Source organism: Tenrec ecaudatus, chromosome 1, assembly GCF_050624435.1.
Source record: "Tenrec ecaudatus isolate mTenEca1 chromosome 1, mTenEca1.hap1, whole genome shotgun sequence".
Classification (NCBI taxonomy): domain Eukaryota; kingdom Metazoa; phylum Chordata; class Mammalia; order Afrosoricida; family Tenrecidae; genus Tenrec; species Tenrec ecaudatus.
In genome coordinates, this window is record NC_134530.1 from 307088501 (window position 1) to 307112711 (window position 24211).

The window sequence follows — 24211 nt, forward strand, 5'->3', positions numbered from 1 at the left end:
ATCTTGGTTACATGTTTGCTAAATTTAAGACTGAAGACATTGGTAAAAGTCTTCAATTTGTTTAATCAATAGTTTTAGTGGTTGGTCCATAAATGTGAATATGTCACTGGTATTTCAAATACCAACAGGATCACTCAAAAGGAACAGATATCAGGAGAGCTCCCAGACAGACAACCAACTATGGAAAAGGAATTGGCTATCCACTTTTGTGGAATTAACTACCGGAAAACTTAGGTATAGCAGGCAAATATTGTCAGATACTGAAACCTATGAATAGCAACAGATTATTATCAGATATAGTGTCAAAAGATGAACCCCTTTGAAAAAGCCCTCAGCTTCTGACAATACTTTCAGCACTTTGAGTACTTTGGGGAATTGCATATTTAACTCCTACTTTCTTGTGGGAATTTGAGGAGTAACACAAAGTTGAACAAATGAGAGGATGTCATCCACTGGTTGGCACTATAAAATCTTGCCTGCAAGGGGAGAAGAATAGTGAGTATTCAAAGACGTTCAGATGTAGAGATCATAAAAAAGTATGGATAGACTTGAGAGTAATGGAATTTCAGAATACTTCGCTGTGCTCATGCAGAACCTGTACATGGATTAAAAAGTGGTTGTGTAAAGAGAATAAGGGAATAGTGTATGATATTATAAAGGTGTACGTCAGGGTTGTGTCCTCTTACCATAGTTAGTCAATCTGTATGCCGAGCGCATAAGCAGAGAAGCTGGACTGTATGAAGGAGAATGAAGTATCAGGATTGGAGAAAGGCATATTAACAACCGTGATATGCAGATGATACATCTTTGCTTGCTGAAAGAGAGGAGGACTTCAACTGGACCAACAGTGCACAACATGATTAATAGAGAGAAGGGTTGAAATTATCAGGGATTTTATCTTTTCTCCACAATCAATGCTCTTGGAAGCAGCAGCCCATAAATAAAAGTACACATTGCATTAGGTAAATCTGTTGGACAAGACTTCTTGCAAGTCTTGGAAATCCAGGGTAAACCTGACTCAACCTATGGTATTTTGAATTTCCTCATATGCACATGAACGTGGAAGAAATACCGAAAAAAATTGATGCATTTGAATTGAGGTGCTGATTAAGAATATTCTAAGTTCCATGGACTCCCAAAAGAATAGAAAAATCTGTCCTGGAGGAAGTCTTGTCATGTGGGATATAAAAAGACTTTTTCCCAGCTTTGTCTCCCCCAAAGATATGTCAAACATTAGAGGCTACTTGCTAGCACATAGTGGGAGGCCAGATGCACTCAGACTACTGTCTGGTCCCACCACAGGTGGGGACCATTCCCTGCTGTTAAGGACAATGGATTACTTCTCCCTTAAGGCATCCAGACATCAGTCTGGTCCACTGTAGGTGGGGTTTACACCCTACTGATAATGGTTTCTATGGAGAGCCAGAGAACAGCTCAAACCTGCTCAGTGACATCCAAAGTTAGCTGACATCCTGAATCTAGGATCCACCCATCTTGTCACATGTATACCCCCAATCCCTACCCTTTCCTATTACCTGTACACCTCTAGATCATCCCCCTCTCATTACTGTATTACCTATAGCACAACCCCTTCTATATGTTTATCTGTAATTAGTGGGCTTGCATGCCCCCCAAAGATATACACAAGCCTTGGTTAATAATAAAGAGCTCTCTTTCCCCTGGTCCTGTCTCCCCCATCTTCATTCCCCTGTCCCCTCTCCCCTGCCCCTCAACCCCTGTCTCTTCTCCCCTTGTCCTCCTTCCCCTCCTTCTCCTGCCCACATGTCTCCCATGTCCACTTGGACCACCAAGCGGGGCTGAGGTGAGCATTGGTAGTGTGAAATGGTACCTTATAAGACAGAGTAGTAATGTACCTGTGTGATCCAATGATTGCAAACAATAAAATCCAAGTCGGAAGGAGGGAATAGTATCAGAGCTTAAATTCGTAACACCTGGTTTGCAGAGGGATATGGATGACAGAGAGGCCCAAAATGCATTTGCATCATCCTCACATAGGTGAAGCCTCTGGTGAAACCTCTGGTGAAACCACTCTGATCGTAGACCAGGGAGGTGACTAGCCTGGTTACAGAGTGCATTGTGAAGGGGTTTATTGAAGATGTAGTTACAGCAACTTCTATGGGATTTCCCTTTTGACCCATTTCAAATCCGTTCCTATTTTTAGTTGTTTTCTGCTTTTTAAAATTGAGGTTTTCCTGTTTAATTTTGTCACTGTTGTTTTGTATGTTTTCTATTCATGAAATCCAGGATAGGTAAATCTATGGAAACAGTAACTGGAGGTAGGAGGGAAATGGGGAGTAATGAATACAAGAAATAATTAATCGTTCACAAATTGATTGGGAAGATGGTCGACCAACTCTTTTTAATAAGATTGAACTATTGCATTGTATAATGTGTGAATTTTATGTCATCAAAACCAATTTTTTTTAATGGCCTTGAGTTCACCTAGGAACCCTTGTGGCAAAGCAGATTACATGAGAATTGGCAAGCTCAGCAGTTTCAAATCATCAGCTGTTCACTGGGAGAAAGATAAGGCTTCCAACTCCAAGACGTATATTCTCAGAAACTGAAGGAGGCAATTTAACTCTAAGAGGTTTATTCTCAGAAACTCAAGGGGGGGGGGGGCAATTCAACTCCAAGAGGTATATTCTCAGAAACTCAGGGGGGGGGGGCAATTCAACTCCAAGAGGTATATTCTCAGAAACTCAAGGAGGGCAATTCTACCCTCTTTGTCAGGTCAGTATGACTCAGAATCCACTTGATGGCTGTTAGTTTTGGGTGAAGTAAACCATGACTATGTGACTCAAAATGGCCAATACCAGTCCATCTCAGCTCACTCATGTTATTGATCTTTATGCATTCTATTTGATTTTGATGGCTTCTAATTTCCCTAGGTTCATCATTTGAATATTCTATCATATGCTTTTTAATGGATGTGTGCAGTTTTATGATCTCTTTTGAGTCATCCTTCACCAGCAAATAAAGGTCTTGAACGGTTTGCTTCATCCATGTCCTTAAGGGTGACCTAACTTAGAAGATGCTGCACTTTCCCATTTCTATTGAGGGCTTCATTTTCTGTCATTATTACCTGATAATGTTGTTGCTTCATCTTCTGACACTATTACCTGATCATGTTGCTATCCATCAGGTTTTCAGATTCTAAGAACTCAGAAGTAGACAACATAATCTTTCTTTGTAATTTTTTCTTAGTATAGAAGCTCTACAGAGATCTGTTCACCTTCAGTGACTGTATTGGTATTTCAAATACCGACAAAATAGCTTCCAGCCTAAGAGCAACAAGCAAGCCCCTTGTGTCAGACAGGGTTCTCTAGAGAAAAAAAAACAGGACACTTGCAAATATATATACACAGCATGAAGGAATATAAGTCCACACAGCAGTACAGAGGGCTCAGTTTGACTCTGGTCAGTGGAACAGTTAGTATACTTGAAGTCCTTCAACTCATTAGAGCTGCTGGGTTCAAGATCCAGAAAGAAGACAGCTGAGTCTTCCCTCAGGCAATGCAGGCAGAGTCCACCAACAGGCAGTAACCAGCAGGGTGGGTCACCAACAGTCCACAGCTCAGATGCTTAGCAGAGCAGGCCCGGATGGGAAATTGAGCTTAAACAATGCAAGATGACAGGAACCGCCAGCTTCAAGCTCAAGTAATGTCCACCAGCATGGCGAAGCAAGTCTCAAAGGAACCTCAAGCTCTAGCAACAGGATTCATGGGTTGGCTGTGCCACAGGTTGGGTAGCACACGAGTTGAGGCAGAAAACTAGCTAAGGCAGGTGCAAGATGGTCTGATCACCAGAGAACAAGAGAGAGAGAGAGAGAGAGAGGCAAGGCTTGCTGAGACATTTATCTCTTTGCCCTCCAATCAAACTGCGACCTTATTAATCCTACATGTTCCAATTGACCAGGTTGGCACAATAAATCTATCATATCCCTACAGTATGACAAATGGACAGGTGAGCGGCAGCAGGGATTAAGATTTACAATACAAATTCTATACACCCATCTTTATTGGAATGGGAGAACTTGAGCATGGAAAGGACAGGGTTCAGTGTGGCACAATGTCCTTGCTGCCAGGAGTATGTTAATCCCATCACATCCTCACACCCCACTCATAGGAACACAGAAACATTCAGACACCATTCACAGAAAGAGAAGTCAGAGTCTTTTTTCACATTTAATTGTGGATTAGATGATGGCTCACAGAGCAGACCATGTAGGGTACATTCAACAGTCCATACACATTTTGTTTCAAATCATCCATTATGATTCTCTCAATGTGATTCTCCCAATCTACTTTCTCCCTGTTTCAATTACTCCTTTTTTCCTTAACTACAGTGCATTGAGTGATTTAATATAGCTTTCATTCCCAGCAAAGACAAAACAAACAACCCAAACTAAAATGAAGCACTTTGCTTCAACTAAGTAGATTTCAACTGACAGTGACCCCATAGGAAAGAGTAGAATTGTCCTGGTAGGTTTCTGAGGCTATAACTTTTTATGGCAGTAGAAAGTCTAATCTTTCTCTTGCAGAGTGGCTGGAGGTTTCAAACTGTTGACCTTGCAGTAACCAGCCGCATGCATAACCCACGATACCACCCACACTCCTGATAGCCATTGGTACTCTCACCAAAATGACCTCTGTTGTCCTGATGAGTCTGAGTAAGAGGATGAGGGAAGATCCTGATTGAATTATATGATTCAGCTATGACCATCTGTTAATGAGGTGAATTGTAATTGCCATTCTGCTGAGTATAAAATCCATCATCTCAGAAGCAGGAAGGGGATTACACTACCAGAGAGAGAAGATCCAGGTGTGGAGTGTATCACCTGAGCCCTGAGTCCCTTCGCATCAAACCTCCTTCATTCAGGACATAGCTGTGACACCACAGGAGTGGCAGAGGAATAGCAGCAACAGCAGAACCCGGAGTCATAACACAAAGAAGAGGACTTGAAGTCCTAGGTGCAAATGAACATGAGTGCTTTTGGGTGGGAGGCTGGTGTGTAGACTTGGGTACCTCCAAGTACTTAACGAAAGGAGCTGGGTATGCTGACTCATAGGACTGGAGCTGAGTTCCACCAGGCTGAGGCTTACAGTAGAATAGCCCATTGGGCACTGATGATGAGCCATTAAAAACGTTGTGATATTGTCCAAGCAGGACAGATGCTAGGCTAAGTGGCTGAAGGCCAGAGAAATACCTGGTTGTAGGCACAGCAGACTAGATACTGACCTAATAGCCGAACTTTACCCTGGATATTTTCATGTAAAATGTAACCAGTTAAGTCCATAATAGTGAACCTCATCTGTGAGTTCTGTGTGGCCATTGCAATGAATTATTGAATCCAGCTATAGATTTCGCTTGCTACGGGAGGGGACAATGGTGTCAGAATAGGGTCAAAAGGGATGGAGGGTAGATGCAGGTTTGATTTCTTCTTTGTGGCAAGTGACCTCGGGAGCTGGAGGCATGTAGATTGGTCTACATGCCTTTGCTGCCTTAACACTCTAAAGCTTGACCTTGGGTAAATGCTTCCTTTTTGATCTACTTTGGTTGGCACCTTAAGGATGACTAGGGGCCATTGTCTTCAGGTTACCACTTGTCTAGTCCTCTTTATGAGAAGTCAAGGGCTCTTGAAGTCACAGAGGGGGCTGGTAAACAAATCAGGTGTTACTCAGTCCCATGTAAGGCAGCAGCGTCACACTATAGAAGAAAAGAACAATGAAAGAATCAGGTCATTTTGGGTGTTTACATTATCAATAGAAGCCCATGGCAATCTGGAAAATACAAAACCAAAAATTCCCTATAAGCCACTTGGTTCTCCTGTGCTCCCCCATGGTCTCACCTTTAGGAGATTGGAGGGACCCATCAGAACCCTGTGCATTGTCATAGCCTGGAGAAGGACAAAAACAGGATCTTGTCATGACGTACCCCAGAAAATGACATCAAGAGAACAAGAATGATGAGGTAAGGGGTTTCTTCATGGGTTTCCATCTCTACTATCCCAAGGATCTCTGTGTTAGCCTCCCCCCCGCCCCCATACTTACATGCAGCTTGAGCATAGCTCCCTCCTTTTCCACCTGTGAGAACAAAGCATGATGTGTACGATTAGGGAGGATATGAGACCAAAAAGTCCTAGAAGAACTGGTTTTTCTTGGATACCAGAGAAATTTCCAAAACTCTGACTGAAGAACCAGGGCAGGAAAAGAAAACACAGGCTAATATGTGCAGATTTCGACCAACCTCTCTGCTAGAAGTGTGTCCTTAGCTGGAATCTTGGCCTGTGGCCTGTGACTACTAAGAATGAGGTGTCCATCCCCAGAACAACCAAGATGAAAGCTTGTCCTTCATTTTCACAAGTGCTTTATGGAAGTGGAAGTGTTCGCTAAAGGGCCCGGCAAGGACAACACATGTGAGGATGGTACTTTCCACAACAAGACAGGAGGTGGCCTTGGAATTCTACTATCTATAATTTGAGACTTTCCAGTGGGACAAAACAATTCCAATTGCACTCCCTGTCTACCTGATTTCTTCCTCCAGATCACAGCAGCAGCCACTGCAGCTCCCAGGATGGCAGTTCCTAGGAGAATCAGGCCAACAATGATTCCTATGATGTAGGTGGTGGGCTCAGAAGACAGTTCTGAAAAGAGAAGGGAGGTGAGTTAGCTCTGGTGTCTGGGAAGCCTCCAGAAAGGCTCCTGCTTTTCGGGAAATGAGGCTTCACTCTTGTCCCTCTCCTTACTCCATCTCAGGGTGAGGGGCTCAGGCAACCCCTCATGCTGCACACGGCATGTATATCTCTGCTCTTCTCCGATGGGAACCACTATGGCTGCCCACTTCTGGAAGGTTCCATCCCCGGAAGGCCTGGTCTCCACAAGCTCCGTGTCCTGGAGCTGGTCCTCCTGGTCCCGCTGCCAGGTAAGAGTTATTTCTGAGGGGTAGAAGCCCAGGGCCCAGCACCTCAGGGTGGCCTCGTCTTCAGAGATGGGGTGGTGAGTCACATGTGTCTTTGGTGCTTCTGAAAGAATGAATCAGAACATTCAAGAACTTTCCGTTACCTCATCTGGGTCATTGAGCAAATTTTGTGTGATCAACCTAAAATGGACAGGTTAAGCTAATGGATTTTGGATCATTTGTAGTCTTTGAAAAGTTCTAGAATCAGGATGGGATACCTTGGAATAGGAGGCTCTAGGGGTCTAATGGGGAGAACCGGGATATTTAGTTCCTACTTGGATGGGAGAAACTCAGAAAAGCTGGACTCAGACCTGCAAATACATTGAACATGGGACAGAAAACATGGTTTAGGAAAGAAAGACCCTTGTGAATTGTGGCATCAAAGAAAGCTGCTGGTAAGTGAGGTCATGACCTTTACAATCCACAACAAAGCCCTGGTGGTGGTGCAGCAGTTTTAGTACGTGACTGCTAACTGAAAGGTCAGCAGTTAGAACCCCCACACCAGCTCATTTTTGACAATGGCCAACAGATATTCAAGAGAGATGAAATGTGTCTTTAACAAATGGTGCTGGAAAATGTGGGCATACATCTTCAGAAAAATTAAAGAGGATCGATCATATTTCACAGGATGTTCACAGCACCACACTCATAAAACCCTAGCTAGATCATAGACATAGGAGTAAAGTGTAACAGTATACATAACTGAAAACACGTGAATGGTAGAAGATAAACGAGATGTTTGGGATCTTTTAAATAACATAAGCAAACATGCATCAAAAATTTTCACCAAAAGTGAACTCACAGAAAAGGAATACATTTTGGTAATGACTTATTGGGCAAAAGATTACTCTCTAAAATTTATTGTAATTTTCAGGACGTTGATAAGGAAAAGGCAAATACTCTAATTTTAAAAGAAGCAGAGCACATGGACAGAAGAAAACATTCACCAAAGAAGATATTAAGGCTACCAAGCCAATATGGAAAAATTTTGTAATCATTAATCTTTTCAGATGCAACTCAACACAGCAAGGAGGCACCATATAACCTAAGCATCAGTAGCAAATAACAAATGCTGGAGAGACTGTATCCCTCATACAGCACTGGTGGTTCTCTAATATGGTGCAATCAGTGTGGAAAACAGTGTAGCATTTCTTTTAAAAAGGGGTAATGCCATAAGATCCAGAAATCCCATTTTATGCCATAAATCCTAGAGAAATCGGAGCTGGAAACAAAGAGATGAATGCATATCCATGTTCATCTCCCCACTATTCACAAGAACAAAAAGACCAAAAAAAAATCATACAAACTCTAAATATTCAACAATGAAGAATGGGTAAACCAACTATATACATGACACAGACTGTAACTCTTTAGGAGTGGAAAGACAATGAGTCCAATCAAGTGAACATCAGCCTCCATGACTCTGAGACCACAAGAGGTAGATGGTACAGACTACCACTACCAACTGCTGAAAAGGATCACATTAGAAGGTTCTGGATAGAGTGGAAAGAAAATGTGGAGCAAAATTCAGAATCATAAAAAAGACTATGCTTCATATGGAGGACCGTGAGAAGATGGAATCTTGTTAAGACTCACCTGCCTGGAGCTCCTTTTGCCAGACCAGAAAATTGGGAGGTAAGGTGAAAGAGACTGGGAGGCGGAGCCCTCAAATTAGAACTAGGGTACTAGAATCTGTCCTGACCCCGTTTTTGTCTTTTGTGATTTCTACTCACAAAGCGAACCAAGGATGCACTAACTCGCTCAAGGTTGGGTCTGCTGGGTTTGAAGCGCTACCTCTGCCCTTTAACAACGAGTAGTGATTTCCCAAACTGACGCCCTAAAGGGGACATAATTCCAGACAAGGGGAGCAACCCACACGAGAGTTCTCCATGCTGGAAGCTTCCTTTAGGGGATTGAGAGTGGCAGGTAGCCATAATTTGGAGTAGAAGAAAAAACAGGAATTTCCCTGAGGTAGGTCTTGGTGTGGGAGAAAATAAGCAGATAGCCATAGTCCAGAGGGGGTGAATTCAGCTCCAGTTGGCCAAGAAGAAAACCTCTCTGATAAGCTGGATCTCCCCTTCTAGGGGTCAGTGTGACAGCCCCCAAATCAGGACACCTCATAAGCCCAATGTAAAAAAGAGAGAATATATTTTCTTGGTAAAACCTGCAAATCTGTCTCATTGCTCAATTCTCAGGAAGCACATAGAAGGAGTACGTTAACATACATCAGCATAAGAAGGGGGCCCAAGGTAAGGAATGCCAGAATTTAGCTACAGAGCCCGGAGGCTTTCAACATACAAAGAACCTCTGGAGCAAGTCTAAATTCCTAACTGAACACAGACCCACAGTCCAAATTCAGGGAGACAATTTCATTTCATTCTATTCTAGCTGTAAAGGGGAAAATTAAAAAATATATAAATCCTCTGGTCTAGTAGGGCACCAGCAGTCTAGATGGGACAATAAGCCCAGCTTCCCTCTCAGTGATTCTACACACAGCTGGGGATATCCTGCCTGTCCTAGAACTCTACAGGGCTGAGGAAACATTCCCACCGCCCCATAGGGCTACATACAGCACAAGGCAGGTATACCAGGTATACCAGTGGTCAATACCATGGTGCTAACTGATACCTGGGTGCTGTTGTGATCTTGCCTTCGAGGGTAATCCCACCCAGCAACTGTGTGTGTCTATATCAAGCAGGCACACCACCTGGCTACCTTGAGGCAGATTTAGGACTCTTCCAGCCCCGCGGTCAGGGTGATCAACCTGTTATTTCATCACGTACCACTCTATTTCTTCGTTCTTTACTCTCTCACCCTTCTATCTTTCCCACCGCAGTCGATCTCAACTGGCTGTTTTGTTTGGTTTTCTCTCTTTCTTTATTTCTTCTTTTTCGCTTTTTCCTCTTCTCTCTCTCTCTTTCCCTTGCAGTGAGTTCCAGGCCACTAACCTCAACCAAGGGCAATTCACCCCAAATAGCAAGGGGAACTCCAGTCTTCCCTCTGTGGGAGTGCTGCACACCATATGAGGCAGTTGTCACAGTCATCTACAGCACTCTGCGATGCTGAGGAATCCTCTGTTGGACTTCTAAGGTGATCTTGCCAATTAGGGAAACTCCATCCAACACCACTGGGTCCCTGCATTAAAAGGACATACCAACCTGCCATCTTGGGGCAGGGTTCAACCCCATCTGGCCCCACATTCAGGTAATCATGGATCAGCTATCGCTGTATTCCTTATTTTTTCCACCTCTCTTTCTTCTCTATCATCACAGCCAATCTCAGTGAGCACAGTTGTATTTTCCCACAGCATTCTCTTTCTTTCTTCTCGCACTTTGTTCTCTTCTATCTTTCTGCTTTCCTGTTTCCCTCCTCTCCCATTCTTTACTTCCACATGGCACTGCGGGTTTCCAGACACCTATCCTCTGCCTAGGGCAATTCCGCCTATCCAGTGGGGAGAGCTACAGCCTGCTCCCTGTGACAGTGCTCACATGCCATGACGCAGTGTCAAACACAAGATGGCAGGGGCTCAGCTATATCTTTATCTATCTTTTTTCTTCCCTCTCCTTCACTTTTCCCCAATTATTGTTCTTTCACTTTTTCTTCTTTACCCCGCTTCTTCTTTCGCTTCTGTCTTTCCTGCCAGTCTCAGCAGTTTCAGTTTTCCTTTTTTGTTGTTTCCTTATTTTCATGGGTTTTTAGTTTTCTTTAAACTTTGAATTTTTGTGTGAGTGCTTGTTAGTTTGCTGGGCATTTTTGCTCCCGTCTGTGTTTTTTTCTAGTTGTCTTTCTCTTCTCCTCTACCTCTCATTCCATTCACAAGCCACTATTGGCACCCAGACTACTCCCCTCCACCAGGGCAACTCTGAAGGCCCTTTTGGGGGAGCTCCCACCCGCATTTGGTGGCTTTATATGCAACTGGGGAAATGATGACAGTCCTCCTCCAGACACCATGTGGCTGGGGGTTCTCCCATTCACACAGCTGGGGAAACTCCAGCCAAAACCGAGGACCTACAAGTGACTAAGGGAATTCCTGCTCCCCCCACCACCAGTGGGGCTCCACGGTGCTGCGGGAACATCCACCCAACCTCCATGGCGATATCTCTGTCTAGGGTAAGTCCACCTGCCAGCTATGGTGCTCTACACCAAGGAGGGTACACCCACAAGCCCTCTTGGCACTCCAGTAGCAGAGGGAAACACCACACGCCACCCTAAGTGCTCCAAGCACCACAAGACAAACCACTGTGGTTTACTTAGAGATCATCCAGTGAAACGACACCCTCGTGAGCCCACAAAAGCCCGACCAGCATCCCACAAGAGGACTGTCCAACTCACATTCCAAATAACAGAATACTGGTTGGTTAGGATGAGAATGAAATCACAGGACGATACAGTGGCAGCACGACCCTATGGTACAGCTACCAGCAGGTAGCTCATAGAAGCACTCATAGAAGTGCCCGAAGAGAGAGTCCAGTGCCCTCTGACTCTGGAAGATGGCTACAGGCTTTTCTAAAACAATATGTAAACAACAACCAGCCTCAACAGAGCCTCAATGAAAAAGCATGAGAAATATAAGACAATACTGGAAGAAGTCATGAAGCTACAGATGTGCGTAGAAAAAGCAGATATTGACCTGCCACATAAAGAAATTTTATGAATGCTCAACCCAGTGTCCCAAGGTGTGAATGCAATATCCCGGCGTGGAGGAGGGAACCAGTGGAGAGGTCGGGGAGGCTGGCCCCAGCACCATAAATTAAGTGGATTCCTGCCCCTCCCCCGAAAAGAATTTGTTCCAAAGGACGACATTGACTCTGCAGCTCCGGGAGATGAACATATCTGATCAGAGCACACGGGAGAAGATGAAGGGGCAGGAGGAGAGTGGAGCACAGCCTGGCCCACCAGGCCGTGATGATGATGTTCCTGAGTAGAGCAGCCAGTCCACAGAGAGAACAACATGGCTGGCCCTACTATGAGACATGATGCCCCTCAGTGACTAAGGGGGATACAGGGGGGACTGCACTGGAGACACAGTGTGGGAATTGCACCTGACCTGATCCCACCACACCGAGGCAAATCACTGGGGGAGTGCAGCGGAACAGCAAGGGAATGGAGTGGCAAGGTCCCCAGGGAATGCTGAAAGTGGACTTTGGGGCCAGGGCGTGGTGCCCCAACAGACTGGACTGGAAAACGCTCCTAAGGGCCAGCAAACGATCCCTGAACTAACTACAAGCTTTTCTCTTGTGAACTGTTTTGTTCTGTTCTTTGTCAGTGGTTTGTTTTTGTTGTTTTGTTGTCTGGTTGTATACTGTTGCTTTGTTTTCCTCTGTCTTGTTTTCGTGCATGTTACTGACTCCACAGGTCTGTCTGAATAAGACAGGCTGGATGAACTATCTGGAGGAAAAACAACGGGACCGACAGTTCCATGGGGACTTGGGGTGGGGGGGTAGGGGGGTAAGGAAGTGGTGTTAACAAACCCAGGGACAAGGGAAAAACATGGGACCCCAAATGGTAGAGAAGGGGGAGTGGCAGGCCTGGTGGGAAATGATCAAGGGTAAGGTTGCTTAGAGAAGAGGTATACTCTAGCCCAGGTGGCGATGAAGCATGGTAGTAGGGCAGGAGGAAAGTCAAGGGAGATGGAGGAAAGAGCTAGGAGTCAAAGGGCATTCATGGAGGTCTAGACAAAGACATGTACATGCAAATATATATAGGCGGATGGGGAAATAGATCTATGTGTCTATATTTATAGGTCAAGTATTAAAGTGGCGGAAGGACCTTGGGCCTCTACTCAAACACTCCCTCAATGCATGAATACCTTCTTTTATTAAATTGGAACTCTCTGATGCTCACTCTCCCGACACAACGGCTGGAGCCAAAGTGGGTGAACAAGTAAATGTGGTGAAGAAAGCTGATGGTGACCGGCTATCAAAAGAGATAGTGACGGGTCTTAAAGGCTTGAAGATAAACAAGCGGCTATCTAGCTCAGAAGCAACAAAGTCCACATGGAAGAACACACCAGCCTGTGTGATCGAGTGGTCCCAAAGGGATCAGTTACCGGCATCAAAGAACAAAAAATCATATCATTGACTGCACACCTCCATGATAGGATCGCTGAAGACAAATGGGTGCATAAGCAAATGTGGTGAAGAAAGCTGATGGTGCCCGGCTATCAACAGAGATAGTGTCTGGGGTCTTAAAGGCTTGAAGGTGAACAAGCGGCCATCTAGCTCAGAAGCAAAAAAGCTCACATGGAAGAAGGACACCGGCCAGTGCGATCACGAGGTGCCAAGGGACCAGGTATAAGGCATCAAGCAAAACAACAACAACAACAACAACGATATAAGTGTGTGTATGTATGTGTATATATGTGTATATGTATATGTATATATATATACCATATTAAATGAAGGGGGAAGTGCAGAGTGGAGACCCAAGGCCCAAGTGTCGGCCAATGGAGGTCCCCTCATAGAGGCGTTTAGGAGAGGAGATGGGTTAATTAGGGTGCGAGGTAGTACCGATGAAGAACACAGCTTTCCCCCAGATCCTGGATGCTTCCTCCCCGCAACTACCATGATCCGAATTCTACCTTGCAGGCCTGGATAGAACAGAGGCTGTACACTGGTACATATGAGGGCTGGAGGTACAGGGAATCCAGGGTGGATGATACCTTCAGGACCAAGGGTGTGAGGGACGATGCTGGGAGAGTGGAGGGTGAGTGGGTTGGAAAGGGGCAACTGATTACAAGGATCCACATGTGACCTCTTCCCTGGGAGAGGGACAGCAGAGTATGGGGGAAGGGAGACTCCGGATAGGGCAAGATATGACAAAATAACAAGGTATAAATTACCAAGGGCACATGAGGGAGGGGGGGAAGGGGAGGGAGGGGGGAAAAAAAGAGGACCAGATGCAAGGGGCTTAAGTGGAGAGCAAATGCCTTGAGAATGATTGGGGCAGGAAATGTATGAATGTGCTTTATACAATTGATGTATGTATATGTATGGATGGTGATAAGAGTTGTATGAGTCCCTAATAAAATGTAAAAAAAGAAAAGAGGAGAAAAAAATGATTAGGGCAAAGACTGTACAGATGTGCTGTATACAATTGATGTATGTATATGTATGAACTGTGATAAGAATTGTATGAGCCCCTAATAAATTGTTAAAATTTAAAAAAAAAAGAAATTTTATGAATCCTGCTTGGAGTCTTACAGGATATGAGGGAAGAAATAGTGAAAAAGGATGAAATAAATAGAGGAGATAAGGCAACGCACCAAAGGGAAATACAAGATTTAAGGGATAAAATAACAAAATCCAGTGGCAAATAAACAGACTTTGCCAACAGATGTGAGATGGCAGAGAATCACATCAGTGACTTAGAGGATAAGCAAACAGACCGCAACAAACTGGAAAAGCAGTCAAATAAACTATCAGAAAAGCTGAATCAAACCTGAGAGCCATGTATGGTGCTATGAAGAGAAACAATATTAGTATAATTGGACTACCGGAACATGACACAGCAAAGAACTCAACAGCGAAAGTAGCAAGGGAATTCTTTGAGAAAAACTTCCCCAGCTTAAAAAATGAAAACCAGGCAATTTTTCAGGAGGCTTAAAGACTACCAGCCAGACTGAATACCAAGACGTACCCAAGACACATAATAGTTAAATAGTCCAACTATGAGGAAAAAGAGAAGATCATAAAAGCACTTAAAGAAAAGCGAATAGTCACGTTCAAAGGTCCCCCAATAAGTGTATGTTCAAAACTATCAATGGAAACGATGAAGAAGAGGATGGAACAGAGTACATATTCCAAAAATTGAAGGAAAACAATGCAAACCAAGAATACTTAACCCAGTCAAACTATATATTAAGTTGGATGGAGAAATAAGAGTCTTCCCAGACAAGGACAAACTCAAGAATACATAAAAAGAGACCCAACCCTACAAAACATTCTTGTTGATCTAGTGTGGACGGAATATCAACTCTCACAAGTGCAAATAAGAGACCATTACATAGAACAACTCCACCCATAGGGTGACAAAGAGAAAATAGAACCAAGATAGCATTGGCTCAAAAATGGAAAGAGGGCAAAAATGAACCACACACACTCAACACAAGCGGATAAGATAGGTAGGAAAATACCTGACAAAAAAGGTACAATATGACAACACAGTCCACAGATGGATGCAATCACACTGAATATCAATGGCCTAGATAAAGGCATTAACCTCCCAGGCAGTCTAATTATGTCAGTAATTTTGTACACAAAGTGAGAAATTGTTTTGCATAAAATTTGTTGTTTTAAATTGTAGGCCTGCTTTCTTAAGAAATTACTCATTTTAATCTCTCTAGTAGATATTCCAGGTATGATAAACTTCTTCTGACACTTAACATTTACCCCAAGCCCCACTCAGGTTTACCACCAGGGAGGTTAAAAGGCAAAGGCTAACAGACTGGCTTGGGAAACAGAACGCATCAATTTGCTGCCTACAGGAGACACATCTCAAGCTTGCAGACAAAAACAGGTTGAGAATTAAAGGCTGGAGAAAAATATACCAAGCAAATGGCAATCTAAAAAATGTGGGGGTAGCAAGCTTAATATCTGACAAAATTAATCTCAAGGTACAAGCCATAACAAGAGACAAGGGGGGATACTATATAATACTCAAGGGAACAGTAGACATGGAACTAGTGAGCCTAATAAATATATACGGGCCCAATGAGAAACCCATGAAATTTGTAAATTAAACACTCCAAAAGATGTAAAAAAGAAACCACGGGCTCAACAATTATAATTGATGACTTTAATACACCACTCACTGGGAAAGAAAGTCAACAAGGCCAAAGATCTACACAACACAATTGGACAATTTGATATTTTCAGAGCTTTCCACCCAAATGCAAATAAATCACATTGTTTTTGAGCCCACATGGCACGTATCCAAAGATAGACTGCATTCTGAAACACAAATTGAACTTGAGTAAATTCAAGCACATAGAGATTATACAGATGTCTGTCCAGTCACTGTGCCATAAGGCTGGAAATCACCAGCAGAACAGTGAAGAAAACAAGGGCAAACAATTGGAGGATGAATAATTATCTATTGCAAAAGGAGTGGATAATGACCCAGGTCAGAGATGAAATTGGGAAGTTTCTAGAAACCAATGAGAATGAAAATACTATGTACCAAAACCTTCAGGTTAGAACAAAGGCATTTACCAGAGGAAGGCTGATAGCAGTAAGTGCACACATGTAAAAAAGAGAGACTCGTGGTTGATATGCTGGCACAAAACTTACACCCACTAGAACGGAGTCAATAGAACAATCCTAATAACAAGAGGATAGAATTAATAAAAAATCAGCTGAGATACAGGAGAGGGAATCAAGAAACCTACGGAAAAATTAATGCCACTAAACGTTGGTTCTTTGACAGGATCGACAGAATTGATAGACCACAGGCAAATGTAACAAAAGAAAGGAAAGAACAAACATCAATTGCAAGGATGAGGGATGAAGCAGGGGACATTACAAGAGTCTCTAATGAAATCAAAAGGATAATTACACAGTACTATGAAGGCTTATACTCTAAAGAATTCAACACCTTGGAAGACATGGACAAATACTTGGAAACAAAATACCTCCCTAGATTATCCCAAATGGATGCCGAGCACCTCCACAGACCCATAGCAATGGAAGAAATAAACAAGGTTATTAAGGGATTACCATAAAAAATCCCCCAGGCCAGATGGCTTCAAAGGAGAATTCTACCAAGCATTCAGAGAAGAAATGATACCTATCCTACACAAACTCTTCCAGAGCATAGAAAAAGAGGAAAACTCACAAACTATTTTTATGAAGCTAATATAACTCTGATACCTAAAGCAGGCAAGGATCCCACAATAATTGAGAACTACAGAACAATATCCCTAATGAACCTTGGTACAAAAATCCTTAACAAAACACTGGTCAATAAAATACAAAAGCATATAAAAATATAATTCACCGTGACCAAGTGGTCTTCATACCATGGATGCAAAGATGGTTCAACATACAAAAGACCAGTAGTATTATTCACCACACTGGCAGGAAAAATGAGAAGAACCACATGATAATATTGATAGATAAGGAAAATTAATTCGACAACATCCAACACCCATTCCTGTTTAAAACACTCAAGAAGATAGGAAATACAAGGAAAATTCCTCAATATTATACAAGCTATATATAAAAAAACCAACAGCCAATGTGGTAGTCAATGGAGAAAAGATGAAAACAATTTCACTGATGAAGGGGACCAGGCAAGGATGCCCCTCGTCCCTACTCTTATTTACCATTGGACTGGAAGTCCTAGCTAACAACATAAGACAAAGAAAAGACATAAAAGGCATTCATCTGGGTAAGGAGGACGCGAAGTTATCATTATTCACAGATGATATGATTGAATACATCGCAAATCCCTTAAACTCCAAGACTGGAGTATTGGAAGCAAAAGAGGAATATGACAAAATGGCAGGATACAAGATCAACAAACAGAAGTCTATTCGTCTGCTATACACATCAGACAAGGTTACAGAAGAGACAATTTCAGAGGTAGTATCCTTTACAATAGTCAAGCACAAATTGAAATATGTAGGGATATACCTAACAAAAACAAAGATTTGTATAAGGAAAAGTATAAAACACTACTACAAGAAAGCAAGAGTGACCTCAACAAATGGAAGAACAGGCTCAATATAGTAAAGATGTCAATTCTGCCCATGGTACTATAAAAGTTCAATGCTATCCTGATATGAATACCACCATCCTTCTTCAAAGAATTGGAAACATGGATTACTAACTTCATATGGAGAGGAAAGAAGACCAGAATGAGTAGAGAATGCCTCAAGAAGGACAAAGTGGGAGGGCTTGCTCTACATGACTAGCACATATGATATGCCACAGTAGTCAAAACAGTGTGGCACTGGTGTCCTGACAGATATTCAGACCAATGGAAAAGAGCTGAAGACCCAGAAATAAAAATATCAGGATACAGGCAACTGAATTTTTATAAGGCCCCCCCCAAAATATCAAGTGGGAAGCGCATGCCCTCTTCAATAACTTATGCTGGAAAAAATGGATACATAGCTGCAGAAAAATGAAGCAAGACTCTTTCCTCACTCCATGCACAAGAATAAACTCAAAGTGGATTACACACACCTTGAGGTAAAACCCCAAACAATTAGGGTCATTAAGGAGGGAGTTGGGACAAACCTGAAAGCCCTGGCACAGGGAATACATAGGCTATCAGAAATAGGGAAGGATACAAACACAGGAGTCACAAATATACAAGTGGGATATTCTGAAGATAAGACAGCTGTATACATCGAAAGAATTCACCAAGAGAGTAATAAGAGAGTCCACCGACTGGGAAAACATCTTTAGCAATGACACAGCAGACAAAGGGATAGAAATGTGTAGCAAAGGAAGAGAGCACTAACCCATCAAGGGAGGATATTGTTTATATCGCCACAGGGAAGAACGAAGCACCATTCTTAAATGAGGTGTTCCGGGATGTGAATGCAGCATGCCGGCATGGAACAGGGAGCCAGTGGAGGTGTTTGAGGGACTGACCCCAATCCCACTACGTGGACAATCGCCCCTCCCCCCAGAAGAATTTAGTTCAGAGGACAGCACTGAAGCTACAGTTCTGGGAGAGGGACATGTCTAATCAGAGCACATGGGAGCAAATGAAGGGGGAGTAAGGGAGAGTGGAGCGCTCCTGGCCCACGAAGCCTGCAGGACTATATCCCCTATCTGAACAGCCAATGCCAGAGTGGACCATATGGCTGGTCCCACTATTAGACACAACGTCCCTTGCTGACCCATGGCTCACCAGGGGACAACACTGCAACACTGGAGATTCAGTGTCGGGATTTGCCTGGCCTGACCCCACCACACCGAGGCAAAACACTAAGGGCATGCGTCAGAGCAACTGGGGTGGGGTGATGTGGTGGTGGTGGTAGTGGTGCAGGACAGCAGGCAGGTCCCTAGGGGGTGCCAAGGATAGACTTTGGGGCCAAACGTTGGCACCCCATCAGACTCAACTGGCGGACACTCCTAGAGGTCAACAAACAGACCTTGAACTACCTTCCGGTTTTTACCTTTACAACATTTTATTTATTTATTGGTCACTTTTTGTTGTTGTCATTGTGCTTTCTTTTGTTGCTATGACATTTTTTTAGCATGTTATTATCTCTGCAGATCTATCTAAATAAGATAGGCTGGATGAACAGTCTGGAGGAGAAAATAACCATGGAAAGAAGGTGGTGTTGACCAACCAAGGGACAAGGAAACAAGTGATCCAAAATTAGTGGCAAGGAGGGTGTGAGAGGCCTGGGACGGATTGATAAAGGGCAATATAACTGAGAGAAATTACTGAAACCCAAATGAAGGCTGAGTATGATAGTTGGACAAGAGGAAAGTAAAAGGAAATAGAGGAAAGAACTAGGAGACAAACAGCATTTATAAAGGTATAAATACAGGCATGTATATATGTAAATATATTTGTATATGATGATGGGGAAGTAAATCTATGTGCATATATTTATAGGTTTAGTATTAAAGCAGCAGATGGACATTGGGCCTCCACTCAAGTACTTCCTCAATTCAAGAACACTTTGTTCTATTAAACTGGCATTCCATGATACTCACCTTCTCGACCTGATCGAGGAGGACAGACGTGTGCACAAGCAAATGTGATGAAGAAAGCTGATGGTGCCTGGCTATTGAAAGATATAGCCTCTGGGGTCTTAAAGGCTTGAAGGTAAACAAGCGGCCATATAGCTCAGAAGCAACAAAGCCCACATGGATTAAGCACACCAGCATGTGTGACCCTGAGGTATAGAAGGGACCAGGTATAAGAGAACAAATATATCATTTCAATGTGAATGAGAGGAAGTGCAGATTGGGGACCCAATGCCCAGCTGTAGGTAATGGGACATCCCCTCACAGAAGGGTCTCGGGGAGGAGATGAGCCCGTCAGGGTCAGTGTAGCAATAATGAAACATAAAACTTTCATCTAGTTCTTAAATGCTTATCCCCCTCACACACTATCATTATCCCACATCTACCTTAAAAATCCAGCCAGATCAGAGGATGTACACTGGTACAGATAGGAACTGGAAACACAGGGAATCCAGGACAGATGATCCCTTCAGTATCAGTGGTGAGAGTGGGAATACTGGAGGGTGGAGAGAAGGTGGGGTAGAAAGGGGGAAGGAATTGTAAAGATCTACATATAACCTCCTCCTTTGGGGACAGACAACAGAACAACAGAAAAGTGGGTGAAGGGAGGGAAATGTGGGACAGTGTAAGGTATGACAAAATAATAATAGTTTATAAGTTATCAAGAGTCCATGAGGGAGGGGGAGCTGGGAGTGAAGGAATAAATAAGGAGCTGATACCAAGGGCTTAAGTGGAGAGCAAATGTTTTGAGAATGATGATGGCAACAAATGAACAAATGTGCTGGACACAATGGATGTATGTATGGATTGTGATAAGTGTTGTATGAGCCCCCCAAAAAAATGACTTGGGAAAAAAAAGACTATGCTTACTTTTCAGATAGAGACCGATGGAAACGGAAGGAACTTTTCATGTCTGGAGGTCTGGAATTGAACTCACCCTGTGCCTCAATATTCAAGAAAACATTGGACAGGTCTATAGAAGATACCACGTCACTCAGGAGATTGCTTTCCCTTACAATCACAATCATTGAAGATCAAAAGAGCAGTACTTACCAAAGACAAAATTCAAAACATTTAAAAGGACAAGGAATGGAAATAGGAAACCCAGAGAGAATGGGATAAGTGACACGATGGGATTTGCAATCCATGACACAGAATGTGTATGGAATGTTGAATAGAAAAGTAATTTGCTCTTTAATTAATTACCCAATTCACAAGTTTGAAAGAACAGAAAGCTTAGACAGCAGTGCTATACTGTCCAATTGAGTCAGTATATGTTGGAATTAAATCAAAGGCAGTGGGTTTGGCGTTCTGAGAGAGAACACCCTTTACCGTCTCCAAGATGATATGGAATTCTGGGCTGCCTACAATTTCACAAAAATGTTGTAGGTGGGACGGGGGTATTCTTGTGGCAGGGTGAGTCAAGTAAGGATCTAGTTTTTTCTTAAAGACTGTCAGCTCCTATAAAGATCTGTGTTCTGGACATCATAAGGAGCAATTCTACCCTGCCCTGTAAAGAAGGTTCCCTATGAATCAGAAAGGAGTTCCTGGCAGTGGGCTTGGTGTTTTGCTTTTGAATAGGGCATCAGGGAAGACACAATCCCACTGAAAGGGAATTCGGTGGGCGCCCAGCGGCCCTTCTTACCCGTGCGCTGCAGCATCTCCTTCCCACTCTCCAGGAATCGACGCAGCCACTCTAGGAACCGGCCCTTCAAGTAATAGGCCTTGTAGCGCTCAGCCAAACCAGTCTCTTCCCACTTTCTCTTAGTGATCTGAGCAGCTGTGGTTGCAGCTGTCCAGGAGCGTAGGTCCTCATTCAGGGCGATGTAATCGTCACCATCATAGGCTCGCTGATTGTACCCACGGAGGAGGCGCCCATCAGGCCCCACATCACAGCCATACATACCCTGGTAGGTGTGAGACCCTAGCCAAGTTTCCGTGGTCAGTCACTCCCATGCTTCCAGCCTCTCCCCAAGGATCAGCCCTGCCCGCCTCTCCAGCTAGACCCTCCCCAGGAATAGACAGGTCGGCCACAGGGTTCACCTAGCATCCCAAGGATTTGCCCTTCCCCATTTGTAGCTCCGCCCAGCGGATAGACACACCCTGCCTCCAACCCCGCATCCGGGGCCTGGCCCATTTGGTTCTGATCTGCAACTGAAACCTGGGGGCCAATTCTCTCACCTGAGCTGCTCTGGTTGTAATAGTCGCGCAAATCCTGCAGGTACTCCCGGTAAGTTTGTTCGCGAACCCTGGCGATCCGGGTCTGCCCTTCCCAAAATTCGGGCTCCTGGAGGTTCATCCAGGGAGCCTGCGGCTCTGCCCTCGGATTCGGAGCCTCACTGTCGAACCGCGCGACTTGCAAGCTGTCCACATAACCAACGGCGATGAGGCGGGGCTCCTGGCGGCCGGGTCGCGATATGGCCGTGAGGAAATACCTCAGCGAGTGGGAACCTGGGTCGAGGGAGGGGTGGCGGCTGAGACCACAGATCGCGATCCGCGTGAATCCCAAGTCAGTATCAAAGGGTCAAGGTGGGGAAGAGGATGCATATGTGGGGTTTGGCACGAAATCGGGAAGGGGGAGAAGGGGGAGGGCTCGATCCCAGGCAGCGCTGGGGATTGGGGTGGGGGCGGGGGGTTGGGTACCCAGATTCCCAGTGTCTTGTGCCTCCGCCCGGCGGTGCCCTGCCCCCTCCCTGAGCACAGACCCTTTACTTCCTTATCCTGCACTCACCTGCCTGGGTGTGGCTCAGGACCACTGCCCCGCAGAGCAGCAGCAGGAGGAGGGTCTGCAGCATCCTCACCAGGCTCCTGGAAGAATCTGGGTTCCGCTGGTCAGAGGGGACTTTCTAATTTGGAGCCGCTGGAAGCCGATTGGCTTCTTCAGGAACCCTAGACCCAATAAGAACGCCGAGTGGACTGACGTCATGAGTTTCCTAGCAGAAGGGGTTGAACGCAGTTTGTGCAAGGAGGAAGTGAAATTCTGTGGAATTTCCAAGCCCTGACCCATCTTGGATGTCAGAAGGGTGCTTTCCGTTTCAGAACTTGGTGTCAGCAGTCCGGAGCTTAAACGTTAAGTCACCAGGCTCCGTAGATCCTCTATTTCAAAGGGAGCCGGAGCGGCTTAAGAAAAGCTTTATAATGAAATGCGAGCAGACTTGTTAGGAAACCAAACTGGGAGGAAGATATCGCCGCATTTCTCCAGCCGAAAGAACTATGAGAAAAGCATTCAATTCTCCATTTTTCAAAAACGAAGCATTATATGGGTAAAATATTGAACGACACCGGAAGCATCCAAAGAAGATAGAAGGAATACACTATCCGTGGACATGAAAAAAAAACACACAACAAAAACCGGATACATTTTTCAGCTATTTCAAGTGATACTGTAGCAAGAACTGATGGTGTGAAGTCAATGCTGCACTGAAGATATTGATGAAAAACGGGCTCTTAGAATCGATAGAAATGTTTCAACAAAGTGATGCCGCAATGGGAACACTCACTCATCTGTGTCATGAGATTTGGAAGACAACTACCTGGTAAACCCCCTGGAAGAACTCCATATTTATGCTCATGACAAGGAAAAGTAACTGAAAGACTGAGCTTTCTACTCTTGTTAAGATTTACAGTCTCAGAAACTCACAGGGGCAGTTCTACCCTGTCCTATAGGTCAGCTATGAGTTGGCATCGACTTAATGGGCGTATGCTTGGTTTATCTGGCTTTTGTTCTTCAAAATATAGCTAAAATGCTGTGAGCATGGCAAGAAGTCAGCCTGACAAGACTTTGGCTCACATGCTTTGGACATGCTATCAGCAGGGACCAATTCCTGGAGGACATTATACTTAGAAAGGAGGGGGCCAGTGACCAAAAAGGAAGTCTCTGAAGGACCGGGTTGACCCACAGTGACTATGGGCTCAAACATAGCAACAACTTATTGACAGGAATTGCAATAAATTGATCTTGCAATCCTACACTTCATCGGCTGCTTGATTTTTCATGACTATTAGCCAGTTTCCAATTACTCTTGCCCCTGGTAATCACTAATAAACTTCAGTCTCCAAATGTTTGCATTTGTTTGTTATGTATGTGATGTCATATAGTATTAGTACTTTGAGTATTCATTTATGACCTTTTTATCTAAGAAGAATGCTTTTAAGCTCCCTTTATTTGGTGGTATGAATCAAGATTTTTTTTCATACTGTCTTCTATTATATATATGCACTAAATTTTCCTTTTTTTTAAATTTAGGGTTGAATTCTTTTGATTATTAGTTTGTATTTAATACACATATAGTTATAAAGTTCAATCATGTCAATTAGAATATAATATTCCTACCACAATCAGTTTCCAACTTTCTCCATATGGACAACTTGACATCGCCTCCCTTTTACCCCACCTCCAATCCTGGACCCCCAAACTCCAAGCCCCTTAAACTACTTGCTGTTCCTCTAGGTTCATCAACTCTAGGTTTCATATACTGAAAAACGGACAAACAAATAACAGCTTCAAGATGATG

General features: G+C 43.9%; 1 protein-coding gene across 1 annotated transcript; it reads right to left on the minus strand.

Moving 5' to 3' along the window:
• Nucleotides 1-4194: 4194 nt before the first annotated feature.
• LOC142427455 (HLA class I histocompatibility antigen, B alpha chain-like) lies at nt 4195-22559 on the minus strand. The gene is made up of 8 exons (XM_075532726.1): nt 22429-22559; nt 21879-22148; nt 21343-21621; nt 6770-7045; nt 6551-6667; nt 6075-6107; nt 5873-5920; nt 4195-5730 (listed from the first exon to the last, which is right to left on the minus strand). The coding sequence occupies exons 1-8, from the start codon at nt 22490-22492 to the stop codon at nt 5726-5728; spliced, it is 1092 nt and encodes a 363-aa protein (XP_075388841.1). The 5' UTR covers nt 22493-22559; the 3' UTR covers nt 4195-5725.
• Nucleotides 22560-24211: the final 1652 nt, after the last annotated feature.

Excerpts from the sequence above, each read along its gene's own strand:
- LOC142427455 (XM_075532726.1), bottom strand. The coding sequence starts at position 22,492 with ATGCTGCAGACCCTCCTCCTGCTGCTGCTCTGCGGGGCAGTGGTCCTG. Across the intron at positions 21,622-21,878 it reads TTACAACCAGAGCAGCTCAG|GGTCTCACACCTACCAGGGT; the intron begins GTGAGAGAATTG and ends AAACTTGGCTAG. Across the intron at positions 7,046-21,342 it reads GGAGATGCTGCAGCGCACGG|AAGCACCAAAGACACATGTG; the intron begins GTAAGAAGGGCC and ends TCATTCTTTCAG.